We start from the raw sequence: 22,148 nt of genomic DNA on the forward strand, positions 1-22,148 counted from the left end.
AGCTGTTGCTTAGTTGACCCTCACTGACACCAAGTACCCTATGGTCAGAAAGTCAATAGTGTGTTTCCCTTTGGTGTATACAGTGGATGGTGCTGAAAAATAAGTTCTAATGCTTTTAATTGTTGTTCAAAGAAGTTTAAGTTTTTTCATGAGTAGAATTTCATCATCTTGTGCAAATTTATCACAAACAGACAACTTATGCAGGCTAGCATTATGCTGCAATAGGAAAAGAATGGTCAATAGTATTCACTTAGGAAATATAATTGCAGTATGACGTCTGAAAATGAGAAATATTTGTAAAAAATTATGGAAAATGATGAATATGTGGAGGAAAACAATTTTTTGCAATTAATCTCATCAAAATGTCGCTGCATTGACTTCTGGTCACCTTATGTATGACTTTGGTGCATTTAACCAATATTAATTAATGTCTGGTGATCTTAATTCGTCAGACAATAATACACTCAAAACTGGAAAATTATATGCAAAAATATTTTAATATTTATTTCTTTCCATGTGACATGACAAACATTGTTATTTAAAAATGCCTTCTTCATCGCCTGGTGGAACCCCTCTTCACCTCCATAGAGAAACTATTGCAGAATGGCCACTATGAGCCAGGCATTCATGTTAAAAATTACAGTTTACCAACAAGAGATATAAGTTTACCATGAGAGATACAGCAGAGGGGCAACAAGCCCATTGGCCCAATGCATACAAGTTTTGTAGCAGGGTCACATGTGAAATGAAACTAAAAGCCCTATATTGTATACATTTACTATTTATTTTGAAATTTTTAGGAAGTATTGCCAAAGAAATGTTATTGTTCTTTTGCTTGCTTCTGGCACAAAACAATGTTATTATCAAAATTTGTGATAAAATCATTTGCTGTGTCTGACGGGGGAAAAATGCTTAATAGAAAGTATTTTTCCCAGCAAATCAGTTTGTGACTGATAGGACTGAGTCATACCCTCAGCCCCTAAGATGCAGGCTAGTTTTAAAGCATATTTTGGAGTGAAAAGGTGCATCTTATGGGCAGGGAAATAGAGTTATTTGAAAGTATCGTTTCTGTTTCTGTAATTTTAACCTTTTCTGCATTCCAGTCTCTGTTGGTAAATTTTTCCAGTTGTTTGATCGCCCAAGTATCATTTTTCAATGTTCCAGGCCACTTGGAGGGGTGGGGCGAGTAGCCTATTGGGGGGGGGGGGGGATGGCTTGAAATGGACAGGAATAGTGGACGGAGGTGAAACTGAGAGGTACATTAGGATTTAGAAGTCCGTGATAGGAGGGGGTGGGTGAACTGGGAGGGGAAGCAGGTATTTTGTACTAACAGGGTTGAAAAAAGGTCAGGAGCTGAAGGAGGTAATGTGGTGAAGAAGGAAAAAGATTATTGTGTGTGCATAAGTGCTTAAAATATCAAAAAAGGATGTGTACTAGTTTTCAGGCACCGTCAAAATCCACCCAAGACTGGTTGGGCACTTGTAATTTTAATCTATGTGATTCAAATAATGCATTATTTATTTATCATGCCAGCACTACATATGGTAAAACTTTTCTATGCATGGACTCGACTATTTTTATCTATATAAATTCCAAAATTATAATCTATTGCATACACAAAATGATAATTCATGTAGTGGTACCATGGAGTCTATCTGAAATAAATAACCTATTCAAGATTTACATTTCTAAGCTTTCTGTTAATAATAATAGCATGTAGATAGTGGTGTTCTTTAATGCATGAATTAGTCATTGGCTTTTTTGGCATGTACCCACTTGCCTAATTTGCATGATTGATTTCCTCCATTGCAATGCATAGTGATATCGCTCTTATTATGTGCATGTGTGTTGCAATTATACTCATTTAACATGTGTGTCTCCCTCCTCTCCAAGGAGAAAGAATATGGTCAATATATTTGTCTCCTTACAGTGTTGGGGATAAAGGTGTTGTCTAGAATTTTTATGTTGCTTATGTATTTTCCACTGTCTTCCGCCCCGGGTATAAATTCCAATTGTATATGATATTATCTCTTTCTCTCCATCTTAGGCCCTTTCAATTGAAGTATTGCTTTTGGCATCATCTTCCCTTGTGCTCTCTCTAAGATGAATCGAAAATGGCATATCAGTGTTGTTTTGTTATGGTACAAAACTGCCATTTTTCACTTTTATTTTTCACAGTTATTTTGTAGATATGTTTGCCGGGATAAATCTCTCGAGTGTTTTACATGTACATATGGTATGTAGACATGTGGTGGCAGAGGGCTGGGAAGGGGTAAGGATGGTGTAATGGTGGAAGTTGAGTCCTGGATTTTCAAATATAAGCATCCATATATAGGGAGATTGGGGAGTTCTCACCTCTTTAATGGAAGTGGATATTAGGATGATTAGGGTGAAACACTGATCGAAAGAAAGGTTGCGGGATTTAGTGTGTCGGGTTCGGAATAGAAGATAGTGAGGCAGAATTACAGGGGTAGAGGTGATTGTTCATTCGAATGGATAAGGTGGTAATGCATTCGCCTATGTAAATTGAAGTGCATTGTTTGCATGACTTAAGATAGATTATGTTTTTTGAGAGGCAATCAGCTGGGGAATGTGGTGAAGGGGCAGTGAGGAGATTTTGAAAGAGGGGAGCAGATTTGATAAGTAGACATGTTTTACATTGGGGGCGGTTGCAAGTCAAGGAAAGATAAGGATATTTGTCGAGGGGGCGTGCCAAAGGGTTGGTGGATCTCAAAATGTTTCTGAGATTCGCGAGTTGTCTTTGTGCGAGAGAGGGGCATCGCAGCAGGAGAGATGAGGTTGCATCATTCTAGTTTCAAATATGGAAGAGTTATCTGAGAAAGGTTTTGAGTCTGTGGGATCCAGGGAAATAGGCGGTGCATAGTGCATTTCACTTGGTGAAAATGAATTTTTTTGGGAGAACCAAAGTGGCTAGGTTAAGGAAAAACTATCAAAGGTGCTCGGGTGAGATGCATAGAGAGCGATAGTGTCAGAGGGAGGATAAGTCTTCATCATGTTGAATAGAAGTGGAGAGGGAAGTAACGTTGATGGTAGCCATGAGTAGGTTGGAGGTGGGAAGAATGGAGACAGAATTGAAACGGTGGATGAAGTGGTATATGTCTTTTATGAAGGAAGGTGAGGAGAGTACAAGAGGTTTTAGGGCATGGTCAAGAAATGCAGTCTTTCGATGGGAGAGTTGGAACTGGAGACTAAAGGGTTGCAGAGGATGTTGGGTTTGTGTATTTTTGGGAGGAGATAAAACTGAGGTTTTCTTGGATTTTGGGGTTACAGTAAGGATATATGTCTTGGGAAGTGAGACCTTCATCTAGTCCGAAATGGAGGAGGAAAGACTGAATTTCTTTTTGGAAAATTGGAGTTAGTTTGGGTTGTGTCAGTGGATGAGTCATTAAGGGGATGAAGGGCTTCAGAAATATAGTCTTTGATGTCCAAAATTACTGCCTATTATCACTTATGGTATATATATGGGGCAACCTGTAATCTGTGGGTTGCCCAGCAAAGACATCACCCAGCCACCACTGCTTCAAATGCTAATTTAGATTAAAAGATATAATCTTCGTGTCGATTACAGGCTGAAATGCATGTATTGGGTGCAAATATTTAAATATAGTATGATCTACTAATGCATTTATTGATGTAACATGTAAATTGGTTACAACCTATTGAGCCCATATAACATGATTTCTAACTTTGCTAATATTGCTAAAAATGAAAGTGTCATATCACTGTTTGTACATGTAGAGTTTTATACTTTGTTTTCTAATAGGTTTTTACTTTGAATTAGAAGTGAGCCATATTTTTCATAGCATAGGCACCACATCACTTTTAGTGAAATGAAGAATTTTTTTTGTCATGACCCAATGAAGACTAAGTTGTGAGACCATATTGTACCAACAAAAATTTTTGTTTTGTCTGGAATATTTTCATAAATGCACTATATTTACAGTATAGTTTTTCAAGGCATTAGTTATGTGTAGGGTAATAATGTAAATGTATTATGGATGAACGTTCTCTTAATTATATTTTATGTTATTTCTTTTAAAAATGCAAAGAAACACTGCAGTTTTATCTCCTGGAGGAAAATAAAATATATGTGGTAACTTGTAATTGCATTTCCTTTTTTGAAGAAAATTATGAAAGAGTTCATCATATTTTGCCTAACAGTTGAAATACTGTAGTGTAAAGGCCAATAAAATCACAACCTTATGTTTTGCATAATAAATGCAGGACATCTTTTGAGTTGATAATTTTGTAGATAATAATTAAAGATAAATTCCACAGTTTATCAAGTTCATTCAATTTTTTATTGTTGAATGGAAACTCATGGGCAGGAGTTACTCATAGGAAATTCTCAGCATACATATTTTTTTAATCATTGATATTTATTGCAGCCATTATTTCTGACATGTCTCATGTTGTTATTATTGTAATAGGCTCAATAAACTGATATGACAAGACTTAATAATATTACCTTTGAAATAAAGACAACCATTTTAATTATTTGTCATTGAATGGGTCAACCAAGTGCTTAGTTAGCACAATGGTGGTTTTAATCCCCTGAAATATTCACTTATTAATTCAATTTTTAAAATGTCGCATGTGATACTTAGTAGCTATTTTTGATTTTCTAGCGAATGTCAATGCAGGAGATGTGGCAGTGGGTTCATACGTGCTATGGCGATGAACTGGGGCTAACAAGCGATGATGAGGAAGGGTATGTGGCACCTCCAACTACAGATGATGACAAAATGTCTGCAATCAGTGTGAAATTCTCCGTGGATTCCCTTTCTGAGGTAAGGCTTGCGCAGATCTTTCATGTCCGTTGCTTCTCGAGTTTTTTTGTAGTCCACCTAGGAAGGGATATTCATGTTCATCAATTTCCCCAAATTCTCCCCTCAAGCATCCATGTGCACCCTCAACCTGCAGTTGCTATTCACTGTGTTCTACCATTCCTTCTGTGGTATCATTCGAAGAAAAATTAAATGTTTGTACATTATCCATTGAATTGGCAGTGTAGAACACTATAAACTTCAGTTGGCTCTTTCTTATTCCAAAGAAAATATAGCCACTTAATGTATCCTGTTGTACAAGCCCATATTTCCATATCACAGATTATTTCTTTATTGATAGATTCAATTGGAGAAAATCATGATACAGCAAATCTATTAGTGCTCAAAGAATGGATTCGTTGTAAGAAGTTAGATCTTGACTTAAAATTGAAGTCAGTTGTATGGGCTTATTGAACTTCGGTGTTTGAAATATTCACGAAAGTAGTTGAAGTGTTTTTGATGTCTAGTTATGGTTAAGGGGGAGAGAGACAATGAGTGGGGTAAGGAATGGTGAGAAATGAAAAGAGGGAAATGGTAACTTGTGGAGCTCGATTGCTCACTGGAGAATCCCTCAATCATGGGTGCCTTCAGGAGCAGCAGGAGATGGATGGGCACCTTCACTGTGTCAGAGCTGAATGAGGTAGCCAATTCGTGCAGTGTTTCCTGCACTTCCTCATTCCTCATCAACCGACCTTGCCCCTTTTGTCCCCTTTGTGATGCCCAACACTTCTCCATTTGAAAGGGATCAGTGGAGATGTAGGATCTCTCCCTCCACCACTTCTCACTAAAACCCTACTGCTGACTCATCTACATAGGGCTTTCCGTTCTCCCTTTCTGCCTGCCTCCCCTGTACAGGACTACATGAATGTGTCGGACCAGCTGAGTGGGGGAGAGGAGAGGGACTTGAAGCTGTCGGGACCCGAGGAGCGTGGTGTAGGGGAGGGAGAGGCAGAAGTGGACACGCAGAGGCAGCACCCTAGTACGGAAGGGGAAGAGGGAGGAGGCATGGATAGCAGTGGTGGCGGGGGAATGCTCCTTGATGGTGTGGATGATGGTGGCATCGCTGTGGAAAGGAGTGGAGGGGGAGCATGCCCTATCATCCCACCGGTAAATTGAATCTTAAACCTGCATACACACACACATGCATGCTCATATTCATAAATGTATTGGAATCACTTGGTAGATGAATTGATAGAAGATGTCACCATCTTCTGTTGGCAAATTAAAACAATAAGTGAACTCATTATTCACTCATTGAACTCTCTTGGAACCTATTGCAAGCCTTTGTCTTCATTGTCAGTGTGTCCACTAGGTTAACCAGAATCTTAAATAACCAGAAAATCCTGGGTAAGTCTGGGAAAGGTCAAGGAATTCTGCATTTAGGTCTGGCTTCATAATTAAACTGGACATTTACTTTAACTTAAGTTGAAACCAAAAATCAATTTTACAATCACTAGTTATGTCCAAACCATCAGTTAAACTACTTACCAACTTAAAGATAGAACTTCAAGGGTTAGTAAGTTAACCAGAGGATGATTGCAGTGCATGATAGTGTTGTAATAATAACAGTGGGCCTTCTCCTCTGAGTGGTTGATGATATAGGAGATGTAGAAGGAGACAATATTTTGAGCAGAGAAAGAATTCTGTGTAATTATTGTTCATGTACTGATCATTTTTCAAATTTGGAACGACAAAAAATTTTTCGTAGGGTTTAGATTGAAGAAAATTATCATTAAATCATTGTTAGAAGGGGAATCGAGATGATGTGGTGGCTATCATACCGGCTTACCACCCAGAGGGCCCGGTTCAAATCCCGGTGGTGTTGAATATTTTCAGAGGTATCTCGATACCTACTTGGGGTGCTTTGTGGAGGGCACTTTGAGTGAGTACGCCATCCGTCGGATGGGACGTTAAGCTTCGGACCCCTTGGTGCCTTTCGTAAAGAGTAGGCTAATGCCGATGCCGGGATTCTCTCCACCCTTCATCCTTTCCTGTCCATCCCTAATGGCGCAAATGACCTCAGCCGTCGATCGCCTACCCTTAATACTACTACTACTACTACTAATCATAGTTAGAAATGGTTATTGAGAGCATTGAATACCAAAGTTGCAGGTTTTTAGATTATTTTAGTTGTTAGGGAAAGTATTTTTTCATTTAAATCCTGTAAATAAGTTATTTATTCAATGTGTTTACCTCTTTCTAAGAATGTAGGGATTGCTCCATTCTATGTACGTACCTAATTCCTTTTTTCCAGAAAGCTGTCTATGTATTTGCTCACCTTGAAGGAGAATATGGAATTCTCTGGGCTAATGAATTTGACTGAAAGGATAATGGGAAAATATGGACAGTACCAAAATGTTTAAATTAAAATATTATTAAACTTTGGGTTTTGTGAACAAAATCAAAAACTATTAAGAAAGAAAGGCCTGGTGCTTCAAACTTGTATTTCTAAAAAAAATGTATAAAAGTTTTAAAGCATTTAACCTTTCTTACAATTCTAATTTTACTAAAATATTGAGGTGGTAGAAAGAGAGAATAGTGTATGGATTGCCCAGAGTTGAATTTATTTTAATTTGTAGGCTAATGTCTCATGGTGCAAATGCATAGTTGGCCATATTTCCTTCAAATCATTATGCCTTTCACGGTTGAGGCTTTGCCTGGAATTTAATTATAATCCAATTTTATTTAAATTCCCCCATGATATGATACAGAGAAGGGAATGAACATATTTGATAGAGATTAATATAAAAGCTCGCAAAGTGCTCACTGGTGATGCCTATACCTACTCATCTTTGTTGATATAATTTCTCATGAAGGTATCCATTACTATTTCCTGGGATAGTAATGATATTCTACATTAAAATTAACTTCCTGTATGTGCAATCAAATTTGCTTTCCTGTCCACATTAACTTTTCAATGTTTCAAATGAACTATTCTATTTTTGTTAACTATGCCACTTCTCGGAGACATTTTGGGGCACCTAGCGATTGGGGCATTTTCATAGAATGAATAGTTGTTGCTTAATGCTCCATATTCTTTATTGATATTACGACAAAAGAGAACTTGTTTAAAAAACAGCATAATAATAAATGTTTATTTTGTATTATATTTTTCAAATATTTGCAATAATATCAGGTATATGATAATTTTGTAGATTAGTACTGTTATTTAGGGGAAGCAGCCGACAGCTAAGGTCATTTGCACCATTAGGAATGGACAGGAAAGGATGAAGGGTGAAGAGAAACCCAGTGTCGGCATTAGCCTACTCTTAACGATTGGCACCAAGGGGTCCGTTGCTTAACGTCCCATCTGACAGATGTACTCACTCAAAGTGCCCTCCACGAAGACCCTCAAGTAGGGATTGAGATACTACTGAAAAATATTCGACACCCCCAGAATTCAAAAGCCCTCTGGGTGGGAAGCCAGTTCAATAGCCACCACACCATCTTGATCCCCCACTCTGTAGATTATAATGCCACAATTTCAAAGTGGAAAAATCATTTGCTTTGATGAGACTTTTACTCTTTAAAGTTACTGTCATGGCATCTTTGGCAGTTCTTTGAATTTGTGAATTATGTTGGAATGGATAGCTTTTTGAACAAAGAAGGGCTTTAATTTTAGCCAGCCCTTGGGGTTCAGTAAAAATTGAGGAATTTTAGTTTTGGAAGACTTGTGTGTATCTACTCCATGGAATTATCTGTTTTTCTAATATTTTAAAATCAAATAAACACATTTCCCTAATTTTTTTCAAATAAAATTCAACCATGATAAAATTATGTGCATGCTAGAAGTGGTAGAGCATCTCAAATTCATAATTTGAATACATTATTTTCAAAACTTTCAGTCTTTCACCCTCATTGGTTTAAATCTTACGCATTGACAGCACAGTAAAATCTTATGAAGCCAATTAGAGCTTGAAAATATTTATTTCAATCTTGTTGTCATATTTAACGGTAAAGTCTCTATATCTACTAAAAATATTATTTAATTAATTTAAATACAAATCTTTTGATCTTCTAGGAGGAAATGTAACAAAGATTTAGAAACAGGAAAGGCAATATTTCATTCAATATTTAAGCTTGTTATGATGCAAATTTTTATTTATGTGGCACTGTTGCAAGATGATGCTTTTCCTTCGTTAAGTTGGCATTCCTTAAAGATCAGTTTGATTTCTTTAATGTAATCCATCCTGTCAGTTAGCATCATATTCTGTTAAACATCCACGTTAACTGATGATTTGTTATAACTAGACATTATAAAACCAGGCTTAAGGTATATTTTGCTCAAGTGTCATGTATGGGGCAGGTGATGGAAAATTGGAACTCTTTATCTTTTTTTAATCACCTCGTCAAGTTGGAGGGAAGCACATAATAAACAAAGTGGATTGCTCCTTTGGGATTTCTTCGTCTTCACTAAAAGCCTGGTATTATTTTCCACAATTTGTGTTGTGGGTTGTTTCAGGTCTCACTTGGTTGAAACTGCTGCATAGTTCACCCTTAAATTTCAGTTTATGCCTCAGCATTTTGGATATGATTGTGCCCAGACTCTCTTGTCGTACCTAATTTTATGATTTGTTCATACCCTCATTCATTAGTAATCTACCTATTAAAGGTGGGTTTTGAACAATCACCAGCAACCATTACTTATTGCCTGGACTTTGTTTTCCCTGTATAATTTCCTCCCTCAGTTCTTCAGACTTCCTAGCTGCATTCATGTTGTCTTAAGAATGCTATTTTAAGAGATCTGTTCCATCCCGTGCTCCCTCTCAATATCTTCCCTACCAACCACTTTATTTGCCATCCTCCGACTTCACCAACATTAACTTCCTCTTTGTCTACCCACTTTTTCCATTCTTCTCCATATCCACATTTCAGATGCCTCCAATCAGTGCTCATCTCGCCTTAACAAGGAGTATTCATGATCTTTAATCTTATAATTAGGAGGCAACGGTGCTAATGGAGTCGCAGTTTGAGTGCTGCTCATCCCCACCCTTCAGTTCAGCGTCGCTACTGCAGCCACCTCCTCAGGACCACCTCCCATCGGACATGAGTGACACCACTGAGTCAGAGGCAGAAAAGAACATCAGGGAAGGTGAGTGATAACTAACCAACCATTTGCCCCTAAATGAAAAGCTGAGTTACTCTCCTTTAGTATAAGTCAAAAGAACATGAGAGAGAGAGTGTAACTGCTCACTGGAATGAGCACAGCCCACAGTGATGCATCCCTTCTCATCATAATTTACTAGTTCATTTCAGTTGAATTTATCAAAGCATCTGCTAAAGATTTTAAATGTATTCAAATGGCTTTTAGAATCCGTTTAATTTGAGGAAAATTGTGAAATTGGATGATACTTTATTTTTAAAAAGTCTATCTGCTAAGTTAATCGTTTATAACTCCATGGAAATTGTAGTGATTGGTACCATAATGTTAGAGAATATGAATGTTAGTTTTCAGGAAATTCTCAACTCCCCTAAAAGGTTATGTTGATATGGAAATCTTTCGTGTGCCCTAACATGTGGAGTGCCACAGTGCCAACATTGCATAGCCTTCCACTTTTGGTTCTCCTCTACATATGTGTATTCCATGTGTGCATGGCATTGTGTCATGTGTGACAGATTGTGCTTTACTTCCTGGTTTGTAGCCGTGTGTTTCAGGGGAAGTTTGTCCATTAGGCTACTCAAAATCCCTTTGGCAATGCAGCTGCTTCAGCTGAAAGATGGCCCCTCATAACATAGTAAGTCATGGTTATATTCTGCTGAATTACCTTAGCAACACTGTCTTAACTGATTTCATTTGGCCCTTTGAACATTTTTCTGTAGGACGTAAGAAATGAACAGTGTCATCTCTAACACAATATTTGATAGGCCTTCACTTGGACTTGTCACATCGTGAAGGCTCGTTGAGTTTCCAAATGGTAAATAAGAAGGGGTTTGATTTTCAAATCGCCACTAGCATTTGTGCAAAAAAGCAGCGCGAGATGGCCTTTCATAGCCTTCTGGTTGGGCAATTCATTCTTTCTACTGTTATGTGCACAAATATTGGTTCACTTTGGCATCTTCTTCCCGAAGTGAACACTCTTATCACAATTAATAAACATATTGTGGCAGGTAACCCTCAAAATCTACAAGCTTCTTGAAGGTACTGATTAAGTTCTCTGCTGCCTTTAACTTGGAGTTTGCTGCCTCACCATGCCTCACAATTCCATGGATACTTGTTCTTCTCGTAAACATCCAGAACCGCACATGACTTCCCATAAATAATTCTTCAACTGTTGATGGTCATGACATCTTATCAACAAGGTCGGCAAAAACTGAAACTTCACAGTCTTAAATGATGCTGCAGAGTCCCCATGTACAACATCCAACTCATTTTTGATTTGCCTTGGGCAATTGCCTTTAAAAAGCAAATACATATTTAATGACAGCTCAATACTCAATTTTTTTCCCTTGTCCCAAAAAACCCTTACAACTCACTCAAACGATTGTCAAACAACAACTGAATGTCCAAAATGGCTGAAAGCATGGCGAGTACCTTTTAACGCATTGGCAAACACATTCCCTAACTTTAGTTGAGTGCTGCCATCTTCATTTGAGGTTGGATACTTTTCAGACAACCCTCATTGACGTGCATAATCACTCTCATTCCCTCTGATGTTTCTTTGAGATGTAAATCAATATGGTTTCCAATTCATCAAACTCTCCCTCAGAATTACTATTCAATAATGTAGGTTCTGTCTTCGGTACTGCTAGGACTGCCATTTTCAATTAAAACTCTCACTTTAGATGCACTGATTTAGATTGTGCTTGCCAGGTTAAAAAAAAATAGCATCAAAATTTTTTAAAAATATTGTGTGCCCCCTAATTCAAATAGAATCCCATTAGTATCATCTGTAAGGAAGTGGTGCACTGGTAGAACTTTGAATCGGGTATTTATGCATGGTGTCCAATCTATATTGAAGTAAATCAGTGCACAGACTGTACAGGCCACCAAATTGATGGTTAAATGTGCCCATCAGCCAATAGTACCAACATCAGACATTCTGCCTCTGTACCATCAGTTTGCACAATATGGACAAATCACCACAGCGATTGCAAATCATCAAATAAATCCAATTAAATGAGGGAGTATTTATTGATACTGTAAAATCTCATGTCATCAAGTTAATGAAATTCTCAGACGGTAAAGAGATTGCATCATGTGTAGCATGGAAAGTGTCTGTTCCAAATAATATATTATCTTTTGGGAGGGCCTTCAGTGTTGATTACATTACGATGCCATTTGAAATGGTTGCTAATCTATTTTGTGAGTTTGATTAAGTCTGTTTTTTCATGAGAATATGTTTTCTTTTTGTGATAGGTCAAGATGAGAGGACTGGTCACATGCCCCGTTGCACATCGCCCCACGAAGGACGTCAGCTGGTCAACGTCATTCTGCCAATCCCTGTTGACCAGCTCTTCACGTTGCTGTTCACCACATCAAAGTTCTACCTGGATTTTCATGCACAAAGGCGCACATGTGGTAAGTTGCTCTCAGATGTCATCCCGTGGTCAACTTTGCTGTGCATTGGTGAAGTTCTGCCTCTGATGTATGGGAAAAAGTGATGAGGAGAATTCCTTAAAATCCCCATCTCCTAGAAATGATTGGATCGGAATGACAGAATAAAAAATTGGATAATTACATTCATGGAAGCGTAAAAGAAGTTATAAGGAAGGAAAGAAGTTGAGAGAGTTTTGAAATGTCTGCTTTGAGTAGAGGAAAACCCCTGAATGCCATGAGAAATACAGCAGGAAAAGTAACGACCCATCAAGAAAATGTTCAGGCAGCATTAAAAGATCTCACAAAAGAGCCAAACATTAAAGATATCAGGCTATCAAGTGTAGGCATTGAAAGGTAATATGATGTCAGTGAAGATATCTAGGAGTACATGACAATATTATGGCACTCTGTTAGGGCCTTTAACATACATGATAGATAGATAGATAGTTTTATTTGCCATAGAACAATACATAATTGTATGGGCTTCGTCAAAAATTCAATTACATCAATTGTATACAGGTTCTTAGGAATAATAATGTACATGACATGTATGAGTATTAAGGATTTAAAAAAGTTGAATTTCCTACATTGGCTCTTTCTGTGTACTCTTGGACGCTATAAAAAACATTATTTAAAAAGAAATGTTTTAACATTTTTTTGAATTTATTTTCTTGGGGGAGTATTCATTTTAACTCTTCAGGAAGCCGATTAAACAGTAGTCTTCCTGAAACTTCTGGGGTTTTTTTTAGTACTGCTACTCTGCAATGGCCATTATGAAGATTTTCCTTGCCCCTGGTGTCGTACTTGTGAACGTCCCTATTTCTGATCAGTGAAGGTGTTTTCGTGCAGGCATACAATATCACATTATACATATATATACTGGGAATGGTCATGATTTTGTGACATTTGAAATACTCCCTGCAGGATTTTCTTGCATTTAGTTTAAATATAACCCTTAACGCACGTTTTTGAAGTGTGAGTATTCTATTGATGTTTCCATGTGCTGAACTCCCCCAGCAGACAATGCCATATCGAGCTATGGACTCAAATATACCATGATATACTGGGATTAATACTTCTGTATTACAATAGTTGGCAAGATTTTTTAAAAGGGAATAGGGCTGAACATAATTTTTTACTACATTTTTCCATTTGAAACCTCCAGCTTAACTTGTTGTCTATTTCTAAACCCAATAAAGTGGTATGTTCTAACTCAGAGATCAATTGGTTTTCTATTTCTACAGAAATATTTGACTGAAGGTCTCTATTACTAAATACCAAGTAAACTGTTTTTCTTTCATTTAGTTGTAAATTATTTACATGCAGCCATTGAGCGACTGAATTCGCCATAGCATACATGTCTATTTCTAATTGAGATGATTTAGTATGACCTGCTATTAGACTTATGTCATCTGCATAGAGCACCACGTTATTATTCTCTGGAGAGATTATAGCTTTTTCAATGTCGTTCACATACACCAGGAAAAGTAAAGGCCCTAATACAGAACCTTGTGGGACACCATATTTAATAGTTTTCATTTTTGATTTGTAGGTAGCACCATTTTTTCCAACAATTTCTACATACTGTTTCCTATTTTCCAAAAAAGATGTAAGCCAATGATGAGCTACTCCCCTGATACCATAATGTTCTAGTTTAGTTAAAAGAATGCTAGATTTTACAGAATCAAAGGCTTTTGATAGATCGATGTTAACCCCTATAACATGCTTTTTATCACTTAAAGCTTGGGCAATTTTAGTGACATAATCACTGCATGCAGTTTCTACACTTTTATTTTTTGTGAAGCCATGCTGTGACTGAGAAAGAACTTTATTTTTTATGAGGAATTTTAATAGTCTTTCTTCCATCAATTTTTCAAGTATTTTTGAAATACATGAAATTAGTGAGATTGGCCTGTAATTATTCAGTTGGTCTTTGGCTCCCTTTTTGTGTAGTGGAATAACTTTGGTTATTTTTAATTCTTCAGGAAATTGCCCAGTTAGAAACCATTCATTGGCTATATTGGTAATAGGTAAAGTGAAGGATTCTTGACAAAGTTTTATTAGATAATTTGATATGCCATCATGCCCACTGGATTTTTTGTTTTTTAGTTTCTTGATTACATTTCTGACTTCATTTTCTGTGGTGGGATTTAAGTAAATTGATTCACTAATGTACATTAATTTTTCTATGCTATCATTTAGAATGTTTTTCTGCGCTGTTGTTTCGCCAATGATATCTACGAAGAAATTATTGAATTCATTTGCCAAATTTTGAGGATCTCTAATTTCTTTTCCATCAATTGTTATTGAGAAGCATTTATTTTTCGCGGGCTCTGATATTTTACTGGAATTTTCATTATTTACTACAGACCACAACGCTTTTGTTTGATTGGTAGAATTCGAAATAATTTGTTGGACATGGTCATTTTTTGCTTTCCTAAGCAGCATCCTGTACTCGGACTTCATTTTATTTCTTAAGGGTACCAGACTGGCATCCACTTTACTAGCCTTAGTTAAGTAGTTAAGCCTATTTCTAGCAGTCAGAACCTCATTTGTTATCCAGTTATATCCTTTATTTGCGGATTTATTTTTTATGGCTAGCTTTTTCAATGGGAAACAAATATCCCAGTAGTACTCAATAATTGATTGAAATTCTTTGAACTTGTTTGTAACTAGAGTTGCATTTAGTACTGCTGCCCAGTCAACACTCTTCAACTCCCATTTAAATAGATTCATATTTTCCTGTGAGTATATACGTGTGTACACTGTATCTGTGTTTCTGTCACTTCTATCTGTTAGAGTGTGTGCGTTAAATTCAATAATTTGTGCATGATGGTCTGAGATAGTAGTTTCCAAAACTAGAGATTTGAAGTTATGCTCTGGTAGATTTGTAGCTATGTTGTCAATAACAGTTTCTGAGTGAGATGACTCTCTGGTTGGGGTAAAAATAGTTAGCTGAACACTGTAGCAGAGAAGTATTTCTTTTAGCTTTTGAGTAGAGCTGTTATCTTTTGAGACATCTATATTCAGGTCCCCAGCAATGATAATTTTATTGTTTTTCTTGACAACTTTCTCAAGTATTTTATCCATTTTTTTGAGGAATTCATCAACTGGTGAACTTGGAGATCTGTACAGACCAATAAAAAAATAAGTTTCATTTGTCTTGGGCCATTTGCACAAGGTTATTTCAAATCCCTTTTCTTCGCCGATTCTATTTTTTAAGTTTTTATAGGCTCTGGTTACTGATTCAAGACAAGTTTTGGCGAAAAATGCAACACCGCCACCTTTGTTTCTTTCCCTACAGAAATGATCGACAAGAAAATAATCCCTAAGCTTTAGACTTTTCATTTCATTATCTTTTAGGCCGTGCTCCGTTATACAAAGAAAATCCGGCCTCTCTTCCTGCAATAGGATCTCAATTTCCAGCTTTTTATTTGCTATGTATTGAATGTTTTGATGTAGAAGCTTTACAGAGCAATTTTTTGTGCAATCAACTATATTTTTTGTATTTTGATTGGGGGTACTGATTATATTGACACGGGCTACCTCCGTTTTCCATTTCCCTTGTATGCACAAATATTTGCTACATTTTCAATTGCCTTACCTAACAGATATGCCCCTTTGCGATTTAAATGCAAGCCATCGTGAGCTAAGCAGTGATCATTTATACGTTTGTTTACGTCACAGAATACAACCTTAAGAGCACCACAAGCCCATCTAAGATTATCATTTACGTTTTGGATATAACTAAGGTCGAAATCTCGTCGACGTAAAATACTATTTACCAAAATAACTGATTTGGAGAAATGTTTCTTTGTGCACCTAATGAGCTCGTACATTTCTCCCATTACTTCATCAGGCGATCTTGAGTTTCGAAGATTGTTTGTTCCCACATGAAGAAAAATCGTATCTATCTCGTTGGTTTTCACATTTTGAGCGATTTCTTCCACCTTTCGACTCATTTGCTCAGCTTTGATTCCACAGAACACTTTTTTTTCCACTCCTGTGATATGGACATGTTTCACAATGGAATCACCTATTAGAATAACTTTTCCGGATGGAAAAACACTTGGGGACGTAGAGCTTGCTTCAGCGCGGATCAAAGGGGTAACAGAGGCCTTTTTTTTTACATTTTCACTTTCATTCAGAATAACTTTTCCGGGTTGAAAAACACTTGGAAGTAGAGCTTGTTTCAGCACGGATCAAAGGGGTAACAGAGGCACTTTTTTTCGCATTTTCACCACTTTCAACGTTATTTCGCTTCGTATTTTCCCAAACAAATTTAGATTTGAAAGGGACAGTTGTTGTTGATTTAGCCAACTTCTTACCAACAACCGATGGACCGTTTTCTTTGTAGAGCGCAAGTTCCCTTTCCAATTTCTTAGTTTCCAGTTCCCACTTTTTATTTTTTTCTTGAAGTGCGGCCAAATCCTTCATTAAAATGGATATAACTTTGTCCTTAGATTCAATCTCCTGCTTATGCTAGGCGAACTTCTCTTCTTCCGAACACGAGGTACACATCCAGTCACTATCTTCTGAGATTTCATAACTTTCCACTTGAGCACACTTAGTATGAATCCATGAAAAACACTTATCACATCTTATGCCCTTTTTTACACCTTTTTGACAGATTTTGCACTTATTCACGGAATGTTTTTCATTTTTTTGAGCGGGCTCTACGAGAACAGTTGTTAAAGGCGCCATTTTGTACATACATATAGATACAGTTGAGCACACAGGTCATATAGTTTCAGCATGAAGCAAGCCTCTAATAAGGACTAAACGGACAACTAGTCAAGAAATATTCCGCTTTAAGAAGTTTAATATAAAACTCCTTCCATGCAACAATTTCAAAGTGTAAATATCATTCGACTTGGCTGGGATTCAAATTAGGATCCCTCTACATCTGCAAAGTGCTTAAGCCAGTTAAGCTACTGAAGTATCCTCTTACACGCTGAAATTTTGAATACCTGTGATATTGTATGTGCAGTATTTCATGGTAATACCTTGTTCCTTTTTCTTCCCAAAATTTCCGTGTGTAAAAGGATACCTGGGTAGCTTAGGTGGCTGAAGTACTCGGCCAGATATCTGGATTCAAATCCTGGTCTAGGCAAATGATTTTTACCCTCTGAAATTGTTGCATCGTAATGCGAATAAGCAGATGATGTTAAAAGTTACTGTTGCTGCATCTCCTGCAGTTTCTTCCAAAATAGGTTTGTTTATGCACAAACAGAAGTCAAATCAAAAGAGAAAACACAAGCCCAGTTAGATATTAACACAGTCATATTAAATTATTTTTGTACATGATTTTCAGTGAGGATTTTAGATCTGTCTAATTTCAATATTTATGACATGGCATTTTGATAGGAGTGAAAATAACTCGGGAATGTTGGTAATAATATTGTCGTAATTTCTGTCCAGGTTGCCATTAGAGGTTGTAGTGAATGAGCCCAATTTCTTGCAAATCCAAAAATGTGTTAAAGTATGTACCTATTAAAATATTATTTTTTATATGAAGTGCACTTAATATTTCTTAAAAACATTATTTGAATTTTTATTCTGAATCCAACTTACCTTTTTATCCTTGGTACTTTACCTATTTGAAGGTTGATTTCAGACATTCACTATAGACTACACTTGGCATGGATGAAAAGTATTGGGAACAATATTTTCCTGGCGTGACTGTACGTCGCACCATGTTCACACCACTCAGGCTCGGTGGTGGGGTCTGACTTTCAACATGTACCAAACACCAATCGCCTGTGAGCATTCATTCAGGCTAGATCATGTTTTCAGTGGACCTCTGTCGAGTGACTTGGTGCAAGTGCAAAATACTGTGAACAGTTGAACAGTGGTATGCCATCAACTTTTGTGTTGGACTGAGGAAATCAGGTACACAGTCATTGGGCATGATTCGCCAAGTGTTCAATGATGAAAACATATCACAAACTGCAGTTTTTAAGTTGCCCTAGCTCTTTGAAGATGGCCGAGAGAAGGTGGAGGACAAGCTTCCTGCTGGACAGTTGTCGACGTCTAGAACCGATGACAACATGAGTGTGAAGTACTGAATTCAGACCGTCGGTTAAGTGTGCCCATGATCGCAGATCGTATTGAGGTTGATAAGATGACAGTGCATGCCATTATCCCTGAAAATTTGGTGATGTGAAAGATCTGCGCTAAACTCGTCCCTTAGGTCTTGAGCGCTTGAGGCTATAAGGTGACTGACTACCTAAAAAAAAACAGCATTGTGGCAATTCCCCAACTCCCTACAGTCCCGAATTGGCACCAGTATTTCTTACTCCCAAAAGTGAAATCCTCCCTCAAAGGACACCACCATAGGACCCTAAGTGCCATCAATAAAGCTTGCACACTCAAGGACCTTTCAGAATCCCTCTACCAGGGAGCCTTTGTGTTGCGGAAAAGCCACTTGCAAAAGTGTGTTGATGCTCAAGAGATGTACTTGGAAGAATTTTGGGGTATTGTAGCAATATCTGAAATGAATTTAGTTTTCCAAAACTTTCCTAATACTTTTTATGCAAAACCTTATATACTTCCAAGTATTGTAAGAACTTCCTCTTCTGCCTGCCTTCATTCTGTATTTAAATTCTCATCTCTTATTCCCTCCAACCCAATTATTCAATGTTCGCCCTTCCGTGAATACCTTCAGCATACCATTACCTTTCAAAATTTCCAACCTCACTTTATTTGCCTCCTTTGGATTTCCCTCAGTAGCTTCCTCTCTGCCCGACCCATTTCCTCCATTCTCTGTCACACCCACCACTCAAAAGCCTCCAATTTATGCTCATAATCTTGCCTCAAAACCATGTCTCACATCCATAAATCACTGTGCACCTTGTCTTTGAATACCAGTGTTTATTCAAAGTTCCTGGGAATGCATCCTGGCTTTGTCCCCTGTACACTAATGCAGCAAAGTCAGTTTCTGCCTGAGTTCACCATCATGTGTGTCTTGTTCGTACAAGTTCGTATTGTTTCATCATGCTGTGTCAAGAGAAAAGCTAAATCACTCTTGACTGTGTTTGCAGTGGAATTTTTTGCCATGAAGATAGTGTTAAGAAATACAAGGCACATTCATGTTAATTGGTCAGAACAAAGTTGTATGCATGCAGCATCATCTGTTGATTGTTTCTGAAGCCACTAAAGCTATTGTTTTGATTTAGTAGTCATTTTCCTGTCAACGAATGTGGATAATCATGTCCACAAAATTCGCTGCTCCTGCCAGTGGTGAAGTGCTTGCTGTGGTTGGATTTTTGTGGGCAAAAGGGTCATCAGCTGCCCAAATTCACTGGGAGTTGTGCCTGGTGTTGACACTTCACAAATGGCCACGTGCAAATGCACGTGATAAAGAACAGATTGGCCGTCCCAGTATATCCAGTTCGATTTAACCATTCAACAAGTGGACTTAGAACTGTGATCTGATCAACGATTGATGATTAGTGTTCTGGCTGACAATATTCCTCCTGTTGTATGAACCACTATTTACAGGATTGTTACAGAAAAGCTCTGAAATCACAAATTGCATGCAAGGTGGGTGCCAGAAATGCTTACCAACCAACACTACAAGCAAAGAATGTTGAGTGGATGAGCATTTTTGGACCCCTCCCTTCAGTCCTAACCTTGCACCTGGTGTCTATTTCTTCTTCTGGCACTCGTGTGACAGTGGCTCTGTGGACAATGATTTGAAGACGACATAGAACTCAAGACCGCCATTGTCAACTGGTTCGATTCCCAGGCGGCAAAGTTTTATGCTGAGGGATTAATGAAGCTGGTGCAGCATTATGAAAAGTGCTTAGAAGTGAACGGCGATTATCTAGAAAAGTGAGTTAGGGTTATAGGAAATTAAAAAGTCAATAAAAGCTTTTTCCTGCCATTGTATATTTTCATATATCACCAAACCGCCCTTACTCTTCAAATATGCCTCATATTAAATGCAACGTTTTCTTTCTTGGTTGCACATACTCCCTAAGCATGCTGCAAACTATCTCTTACTTCCTCTTGCCTGGTTAATTCATTCTGTTGCCTCTTAGCTCAGCAAGAAGAGAGGGGAAATAATGCACTTGTGGATTACCGGCCACAATTGAATAGCCAGAAGCAAAAAGGGTGACTCATCAGTGATAGAAGCCCCAAATGATCCTCAATCTCTCTCTACTTAGTCGCCAATGGATGATCTAAAGACCATGTTGAGAAGCATATCCCTGGAATAGTGATGGGAATTGTGGAGGTTATTACAAAATATTAAACTTTGCATATTGCAGTTGTTTGTGTGAGCATTGAGAGCATTGTACATTGACTCACTCATATGTATATTCAGAAGGCAGCCCTGTTGCAATGGTTCTCCATTGAGTGTGAGGCCTCTTCCGATGGAGTTTGAAAAGTACTTGGCCTTTTGCAAAATGCTGATTGTTCGGGAGACCCTTCCCATATTCTCTGTGATTATTCTGATGGGCATCAACAATATAATCATATATATTTAAAAGAAACAGTCATGCTTGTTATAATACTAGAATATATTAATTTATATGTCATGTTTTTATGTAAACCTTGGATTTCTCTGAATGATGTAAGAATATTCTGAAATTTTATTTGTCTTGAAATGGCACAAAATCACTATCATTGTTGAGGCACCCACTGGTGCCTCAACAAGGCAAAGGATACATGAAAAAGGAATTCTCCCTTCCATTTGTTATACAAAATTATGACCCTGGAATGCCTTCATATCTCCAATTCAGATAGAAATGATCAGAAATATTATGACCTTGATGTTTTTTGAGACCATTTTTAACTCCCTAGTTGTATTGTTTTGGCTTTTCACAGATATCCTACAAAGTCCATGGCAGAATGATCCAGAAACCAAAGGGCAGAGAGTTCGACAAGTGTCGCTGACATTGTCCCTCAGCAATTCAGTGGGCCCCAAAACTGCCCAAGTTACTGAAACTATGGTAAGTAATTAGAGCTGCTAATATGTGGTATAATATTCATTTGGTTGCAAAAGGGAGAGGAAATCTTGTGGAAATTAATACTCAGATTTATCCAACTGCTTGAAAGGAAAAGAGAAAAAAGAACAGAGTAGCAGGGGACTTCACAGAAGATTTGAACTACTTAAACTTGTAAATTCAGCCTGCCAGGAAGAGATTCGTGCGATAAAGTGAATGCTTTGGATGACTAGTAGTTAGTTAAATGAAACAGTTTCTGGCGTCACTTGGTGGAAATTCTACATATTGAAATTTAATTTAAAATACTTCGCCTTTCCACATAAACCACTTTTATTACTACCTAGGTTTCGTTATGGTATAACATCATCAGGTCATACCATAATGAAACCTAGGTAGTAATAAAAGTGGTTTATGTGGAAAGGCAAAGTATTTTAAATTTAATTTCAATAGTAGTTAGTTACGTTATTAATGAATTGTAGGAACACGTGAGGGACGATTCATATCAAACATGAGTGAAAATTATGAGGAATGAAAATGTCTTTGGCCCTAACATATGTTCTGCCTTGATGCTAAATATATGACAGTGATGAGAGTCTGAATATTAAAAAGTATTGAAACTTACCTTATTGCATCAGAACTGCATTTAATCAAAAATAATTTTGTTTTCTTCAAAAAATTTGGAAGTTTGGTGACTGTTTGCACTAGTCAAATAGTGAGGTAGCTCAGATTTTAATATGTTAAGTTTTCATTAATTACTCAGGGTGGCAAATACGATGTAGCTTGACAGTTAGGTTCCATGAAAGAGAAGATGAA

The 22,148-nt window shown here is 37.4% G+C and overlaps 1 protein-coding gene across 1 annotated transcript in view; it reads left to right on the forward strand.

Annotated features, from left to right (window-relative positions):
* The window catches only part of LOC139700213 (protein Aster-B-like), a 68,262-nt gene that overhangs the window by 36,202 nt on the left and 9,912 nt on the right, over window positions 1-22,148 (forward strand). Inside the window, exons 9-13 of the mRNA XM_071598814.1 lie at window positions 4,650-4,811; window positions 5,703-5,954; window positions 9,789-9,939; window positions 12,205-12,366; window positions 21,217-21,341. Coding sequence (XP_071454915.1) covers window positions 4,650-4,811; window positions 5,703-5,954; window positions 9,789-9,939; window positions 12,205-12,366; window positions 21,217-21,341 — 852 coding nt within the window. The remainder of the gene's footprint in view (window positions 1-4,649; window positions 4,812-5,702; window positions 5,955-9,788; window positions 9,940-12,204; window positions 12,367-21,216; window positions 21,342-22,148) is intronic.

The sequence above is a fragment of the Hetaerina americana genome, unplaced genomic scaffold (genome assembly GCF_022747635.1).
Source record: "Hetaerina americana unplaced genomic scaffold, ioHetAmer1.1.p SCAF_10, whole genome shotgun sequence".
NCBI lineage: Eukaryota > Metazoa > Arthropoda > Insecta > Odonata > Calopterygidae > Hetaerina > Hetaerina americana.